General features: G+C 56.6%; 1 protein-coding gene across 1 annotated transcript in view; it reads right to left on the bottom strand.

Annotated features, from left to right (window-relative positions):
* LOC103602490 (chromosome unknown open reading frame, human C1orf106) overlaps nt 1–7,014 on the bottom strand; it is an 18,304-nt gene extending 11,290 nt beyond the window's left edge. Inside the window, exons 1-3 of the mRNA XM_008586894.1 lie at nt 6,812–7,014; nt 859–1,007; nt 67–191 (exon numbers count right to left, since the gene is read on the bottom strand). Coding sequence (XP_008585116.1) covers nt 67–191; nt 859–1,007; nt 6,812–7,014 — 477 coding nt within the window. The remainder of the gene's footprint in view (nt 1–66; nt 192–858; nt 1,008–6,811) is intronic.
* Between the last annotated feature and the right edge of the window lie 673 nt (nt 7,015–7,687).

The following is a 7,687-nucleotide window of genomic DNA, read 5'->3' on the forward strand; positions in this document are numbered from 1 at the left end:
ACCCCCTCCCCAAACGTGGCTCCCAGGCTCGTCAGCAAGCCCAGGGTGGCGGCCACCGGCGCTCACCGCCTCGCGCAGGCAGAGCCGCCTCAGCTCCTCCAGGCAGGCCTCCAGCCGCGCCTCCAGCGCCCTCTGCTGCTTGCGCACCGCGTGGGTCAGCTCCCTCATCGGGGACACAGGGCTGTCCGGGCCTGCGGGTACAGCTCAGGGAATCAGGGAAGCCTGTCTGGGACACTTGCCGACCACCCCTAGGGAGTGCACACACACACACACACACACAGACACACGCACACGCACACAGCCTCATGCCTGCCCACAAGCTATGGGCTAGTTGCAGTGGCCGGTGTCATAACCACTTTGGACAGCTTCCTGGCTGCCCAAAGGAGGCAACATCACAGCTCAGAGGGAAGGGCCATCCCACCAAGCGAGCTGCAGTGGCAGGAGGGCTGCATGGTCAGAACTCCCTCTGCACCTCCCCCTCCTCCTCTCTCTCTTTCCCTCTCTCATGCACACACACAAGCCTCTTCTCTCCTGTCTTCTGTCAAGACCAGGCACACAAGCATGGGCTGGCCAGAGAGCCAGGACCTTTACACTGGCCAGATGACATGTTTCAACTTCTTAGTAACCGCCAGGGCTAAAGTCACACACTGCAGATTCCTGTTCCAGACAGGACCAAACTCCAGGCTAGACCCCTCCAGGGAGGAAAAGTCCATGTATGCCTGAGGCTCCGGCCCTTCCAGTAACTGCCCCTCCCCCCAGCCCTGGGAGTCTCCACCTGGCCAGCCCTAGAGCCTGGGGACTCAGGACTCAGGAGTCAGGCCGGGGGCCAGGGCGGTGGGACTTCCCCAAACCACTCACCAGACTGCAGGATGACGCCGCTGTCAGTGTCGCTGACCTCGTCCTTACTCTCCATGCTGCAGTTCTGGGAGGAGAGGGCACAGGGCGGGGAGGGGTGACACCGTTCCCAGCCTGGGCCAGGATGTGTAGGTAGCCTGGAGTTTCCCCAGCTTTTAAGAGAAAAGAGCGATAAGAAAAAAGCTATATGTAAACCTCCTTGGTTCCATACAGAGTTTAGAAAGAGATGCTCGACGGCAGGGGCAATGGAAGTGAGGGCTGAGTTTCTGGAACGATTGTGGGGGAACCAGGGGGTTCTTGGTCCTGGGGGGCTGCCTAAGAGAAGGTGGGCTCTCTGAGGCCCAGCCTAGCTCCCTGCTGGACAGCCCTCCCAGGCCCAAGGGAGTTGACAGCAGTAGTGGCCACAAGAGCCACCAAGACTGGGGAGCAGGACAAGGAGAGAGGATGAAAAGGAAGGGGATAAGAAAAATGGGATGGGTGACAAAGCAAGCAGGAAAGGGAGGGACAAGTGAGATGTCTCTGTGGGCCCGGCTGTCTTCAGCCCGACCACCCAGGAAGCACGAGGCATGTCCTGCTGCCTCAGTGGCTGAGGGCTCTTTAAGAAGTGCCAGGGCACTGGCCCAAAGCCCTAGTCCGGGGCCGCCAAAGCCCAGGCCACCCTGTTCCCTAGCCCAGGTTATTCATCTGCAGGCAGATGCAGCCGCTCTATGACAAAAAGGTGTCCCAAAGCCCTGAAGCAACCCCAGAGCCACCACATACCTAGGAGGCCCCTCAAGAGGGAGTGAGCCTGGATCGCCTATGTCCCACAGCCAGGGGAGACCCGGGGGTGTGTCTGTCAGGGTTTCCAGAAGTTGGGGGGAGAGAGTGCCCAGAGCAGAAGCTCCCCAAGGACAGAAAGGAGACCACCTGCTCCTCTGTCTCCCTGGGTGGCACGGGTGCAATCCCAGTTGTATGTCACCCAGCCGGCACCAGTCACCCAAACAACACCTGTGCCCGCTGCCTCTCTCTCCTCACCAAGCCCACACCCTAGACGGGGTCCCAGCTGGCCAGGGCCTGGCAGCTGCTGGCTAGAGCAGGGGTGGGGAGGGGCGGGCGGAGCCTGGGCGGACAGTCTGGAAGGAGAACCCAGCCACCTCCTTACTGAGTCAGCCCATTGAGCAAGAGTCCAAAAGTCCTTCTGAGTTTCTGTCTGGAGCTTATCCTGCCTCCTCAAGCACAGGGCTGTGGGGAGGGGGAGGGGGGCTCCACCCCTCCAAGGGCAGCCAACAGGACAGAAAAGTAGGCCTTGGGAGAGCAGACCACAAAGCAAGGCGGAGAGAGGGAGAGGGGACTGCTGTCAGCCAGGTACCCAACAGAGCCTCTCCACCTATCCAGACAGACAGCAGGAACAATCGAGAGCTTTCATAGACCGAAGTAAACAACACAGCCTATCACAGTACCACAGGCAGCAACGATTAGAAATATAGCTCTGAAAACAATATGTATCTTGCACTTTGGAATTTCGGTTCTCCGAGGAAGTCTAGAGAATGCATGGTAGAATTTTTTCAAAAAGGAAAAAAATATGTGGAGCCTTTGCAAACATGCCAAAGAGAGAGATTGGCCACACATTCTGGGAAACGCAGAGTACTCAGGGTGACTATTAGCTCTGCACTGGCCATCCATCCCAAACCCTTATGGCTCCAAGAGATAAGAACGGGACAGAGGAGCAGGCAGCTCACCCCTCCTTCCGCCCGCTCAATCCCAGCCTTCTACCCACCCTGGGCATCCTCTGACCCTCCCCAGAAGCCAGGGGCAGGACCCAGCCAGAGCTAGGAAGCAAGGCAGAGCCTCAGCCAGCACGCTGAACAGTTGTGCTGTGGAAAACGGGAGGAGGTAACATGGGAGGGGAAGCCACTAATTAGGCACGCTTGCTAATTATTAACCACTGAGGAGTTGCCTTGAAAAGTTGGGACAACTCAGCCCCTGCGTCTCAGGGGCTCCTAGACTGTTGCAGAGAGGAGAGGGGACTTACAAGGACAAGGAGGTGCCTTAGCCACCTCCTCTCTTCTCCAGCTCCCCCCGCCCGCAGGTCAGCCCAGTCCCTCACTGCCAGGGTCAAGGGGGGGAGGCACAGGCTTTCACGGTGGTCCCAATCTAATTTGCTGCTCCAAGTAGGGCAAAGAGCACAAGACCGGAAGTCCGGAGCCCTGGATTCCAGTGTCGTCCTGCTACTGCCCGAGTTACCTCCGGAATTCACCTGGTTCGCTGGGCCTCTGCTGGGCCTCCTTTCCTCCTGTGCACAATGATTAGACAGTATCTAAGGCCCTCTCTAGCTCCCTGGTCTGATCTAGACCTCTGGAACAATGTCAGGCTGAGAAGGAAACCCACGCAGTCACGTAGCAGACCCCACTCATCTGTCCCTGCCAAACTTCCCCCCATCCCCACCCCCTGCCCCAGCGTGGGGAACATGCCCCAGAGTCCACAGGCCAGGGCTCAGGCCACCTCCACCCAGGAGGATGGGGGTCTTAAGTGTCTAAGGCATTGCTTTTGCATAAAGGCAGTTCAGGTAACATCCTCAGCCCTCCCCACACAGGGACGCCTCCTGGCCCTTCCTACCATCCACACCCTCAGCCCCGGGCTCCTGCTCCTCTCACCCAGCCCCAGCAAAAGGCCCTAAGAAGCAGCCCACCTGGCTGAACAATGTCCCAGAAAAAGGCAGAGGAGGAAAGAAGGGGGATAGATGGAAGGGAACCTCTAGCCATTGGGGATCCTCCCCCATCACAAATGGACCCCCAAAGCCAGGTCCCGGGCCTCTCTATTCCAGATCATCTCTGCTTGCCCTTTCTCTGGTGGAAACTAACACCTGGGGAACCACGGGGACAGGCTCCCCATCCATGCTCGCATCTAAGCCCACCGGCACCCCCCTAAGATCCCTGTGCCCCATATATGAGCTGGTGGGGGCGGGGGAGGGGTGATGGCCACTTCCTGGGCTCCCTCCGCTCCCAAGCCAGCCTACCCCTCAGCCCCAAAGATCCTCTCCACCCTGCCCCGCCCTCACCTGCTTCTGGGATTTAGTCCAGGAATTTGGCAGACACCCCCTGCTCCCAGGTCAGGGGGTCGAAGGGCCTCGCATGTCGCCTCAGGGTCTCCCAGGCCACAGGTCGGCCGCCCTGTGCTCTCTCTGAACAGGCCGTTGCTCTCCGCACGCTGCTGGCCGGTCTGTCCCTCCCGGGCTGCCAGGCCAGGGGAGCCAGGTTACTTGTTATGACTTGAGTCAGAGGGGAGGGGCAGGTGAGCAAGTCCTTCCCTGAACTAATCCCGCTGCGACTGAGCAGGCAGGCGGCTCCTGGGCCTCTGCACTTCCGGGGGCAGGAGGGGAGCAGGGAAAAAGGGGCTCCCCAAGGAGGAATCCCACAGGAAGCCAAAGGGGTCATGTCCTCATGGCCTCAGGGGCCCTGAGTGCAATGTGGGAGCTGTGAGGTGCCTGCCCTGACCCTGGCTCTCCTTGCCTCCCTTGTACCTCAGTTTCCCTTTCCAGAAATCAAGGCATGTTAGGCCCCAAAAGCAGGGTGAAATGTTCACTTGCCATGAGGAACACCAGCAGGAAATTCATAAACCGAAATGGAGACCAAGGCCTGAGTTTCATCTCTCCCAAATCAGAATTAAAAAACCTCAGGCAAGGCAGCCACCCTGGAATTCCATACGCAGAGGCCCTAGGGTCCTAGAGAGGGACACCTAGGCTGTTCTCTCCTTTTATCCCAGTCATTTCTCCCCAGGGGCATCAAGGCCATCATTTCTTGTTTATTATTTACTTCCATCCCCCAGCACCCCAATCCCCAGCCCTGTCCCCTACTCTACAAGAAGGCCACTGTGACTCCAGGCTCTAAGCCCACTTACCAAATGCAGGGGTCCAGAGACCAAAATGGAACTTGTTACTTACAAAAAAATAAACCTCCAGGTCTCCCACCCCATGGACCTTCAAGCAAATGGAAAACTGCGTGGAGCCCAGCCTATTTCACAGGGGGAGCAGAGCAAAGGCTGACTGTTGCCTGTCCCCAGCAGGCTGGAACACCCAGAGGTAGACTGCAGGGGTGGGCGAGCTGCACCCCTCAAGTCTTTATCCGTCACCCTCCTCTCCTCCACTCTCTGATCCTCCCCCCACGCCCCCGCCCAGATTCCAGCACCTCCACAAGTTTGGATTGCTTCCCCTCCCCCAGTCCCTAAAGACCCCCGTCTCCACTCCCCACCCCTCAGTGCAGAGCGGATTAAGGAAGTGCGCTCCCACCAAGCATCTCCTGTGGGGCAGAGCTCTGCGCCACCTCCCCTCCGCCAGCAGGCCCCACTCCCCCCACACACAGGCAGCACACCTTCACATTCCTGTACACACCCTCTTTCCAAACAATGCTAGCCCCAGAGTCTTCCAGGCTGACCTGCTTCTCCCCCCAGGCTGAGGCTGAGGGGCCCTAACAGGGCACAGTCTCCGCTTGCTGCCCCCTCCCCACCATGGGGAACATGCTCTTCGGGTCTCCCAAAGAGCCTGCAGTCCTGCCCTTCCCCCAGTCCTCCCCAATACAGCAGTCCCTCACCATCCCCCTCTAGGTTAGGCACTTTCTTCCAGTGTCAGAGAGAGGTGACTCTGGGCATACGTAGCCCTTCCTCTACCTTGCCCATTCCCCAGCTCCAGGTGGGGGGTTGTGAAACTTTCTAGAATCAACTCATAGCTCATATACTTTAATGCATAAAAGAAAATTAAGACAATCACTAAGAGAACCAATTATATTGAAATACAGCTCTAAAAACAGAAAAACATAGCAATATATATATATATGCCTTTTTATTAACATTAAACAGGATCTAGCAGTGGGTAATTTCATGTAAGCGATGAGTGTAAACAATATTTCAAGACAGCTGCTATGTGATATGAAACTGCGAATTCTATTAATGGCAAAGTCACAGGTACTGCCAATGCTACTGTGGTTTGGTGGCCATCATAACTGAAGGCGACGCTAAATTTCTGCTCAAGTTCTTGAAAATAAAGACTACTTTTTTCCCCATCTAAATTTACAAACTCTCTGAATTCTCTCCATAGATGCCTTGGTGCCCGTGGGCCCAGGTGAGAACCCCTACCCTGGGGTCATCCCCCATCTCCGAATTCAGGGGAGAGAAGTACAGACGATCGACCTCACCGTTTGCGCTGATGGTCTGGAATATTCTCACACACCTTGCTCCCCCAAATTCACACTCAGCATTTTCCAGCCCGGCCTAATCTGAGGTTTGGAATGTGGCTGGCAAACCAACCTTCCCGCCAAGAACCCCCAGGGAGGCTCCACTGGATCTAGTTGACTGCCATGTCACTCCGGTCCTACCATCTCCATGTTCCCAACAGCACCCAGCAAAGTACAGTCTCACGCACTCCTAAAATTTTACTTAATGAATTAATGAATCAATGGTCAGCTGCTGGAGCGACAGTGGAAAAACGAAGAGAGATAAATAGCCTGGGACCCTCCAAGTGAGGACGCTGGGAGATGGCCCCCTGACTTTCCTTTCTCCGCTGTCCTCTCCGCCCACCGGGAAAGGTGTTCGCCTCCAGCCACCGATGGCGCGGAGTGGGCTGGGACAGGCGAAGTGCAGGCCAGCCCGGAACGCGCCCTGAGACCGGACCTCCAGGCTGTCTTCAAAAGCCCCTTTGTCCCGTCCACCCGCTCCCCTCCCCCACCGCGCCCTCCGCCCCGGCCGGCCGGGACGTTGCTCCTTTTGTCTGGCTGCTGCGCTCCGGCTTTCCGGACCCCGGCCGGGCGTCCCCGGGCGTGGGGAAGGTCGGAGGAGAAAGGTCGGAGAGGGAAACGTGCATGTTCGGTAGGAAGTCCCAATCCCACCCCCGGGGCAAAATCACCCTCTCCCCTGCGGGGGCCCCCTCCGCTAAGGCTGAAGACCGTGGGTCCGGGGGCGGGGTGCCCGCGGTAAGTGCCCCCCTTACCTGTCCCATGGAGCTCTGGCGCCGCCCGCCTGCCCCCGCGCCCCCCGTTCCCGCCTCGCGGCTTCAGGACCCGTGCGTCCGGGCCACCTTCCCTCTCCCCGAGTCTCCCCCCGGCCTTCCCGCCCCGGAGGTATTTCATTTAACTTCGGCATTTGCAGCATCCCAAATGTTAAAGATCCCAAGACATCTGTCCCCTGGGGCATACCAAGGCCCAGAGGAAAGAGGGGAAGATGCGAGAGGGGACTCGAGATTCCGACCCAAGAGCCGGGGCGGGGCCGCGCGTGGGGGTGGCGAGGGCAGCCTCGATTGATTTCCTCTTCAGTGCTCTAACCAGTAAATATTCGAAAAGGTCAGCACCGAGGTCTGTTTATGTTTTCTTTCTTTTGTGTGTGTGTTCATTGTTTTCCTTTAAAGGTTTGAAATAAATGTTTGGAAGAGTGGTGTCAACAAAATAAAGACTTGAAAGCCCTTTTTGGAAGATGTGATTGGCTGCCAGGCCATGAAGAAGACCTGGATGGGAAATTAGGGAGCTCAAGGTCAAGACCTAGTTTCACCCACTATTCCTTGTGCCTCAGTTTGCTCCAATGTGAAATAAGATAGTAAGTGGGATCATTAAGGTCTCCCCATGCCATTGTAAAGGGCAAGTGAAGTCATGCATGTGAGTATCCTAGGAACCACACAAAAGGAAAGACAGATCAGTTAATCACATTTTAAAAATTAATCACCTCAAGGTATCATAAAAAGTTAGATAATAATCTGAGAAAAAATTGGAACATTTTAACTAAGAGTAAGTTTCTTATTGTACAAAGTCCTTTTACAGATCTTTTAGAAATTTTCAGACAGCCCAATAAATGAGTGGAAGGCATCACACATGGA

The sequence above is a fragment of the Galeopterus variegatus genome, unplaced genomic scaffold (genome assembly GCF_000696425.1).
Source record: "Galeopterus variegatus unplaced genomic scaffold, G_variegatus-3.0.2 Scaffold4171, whole genome shotgun sequence".
NCBI lineage: Eukaryota > Metazoa > Chordata > Mammalia > Dermoptera > Cynocephalidae > Galeopterus > Galeopterus variegatus.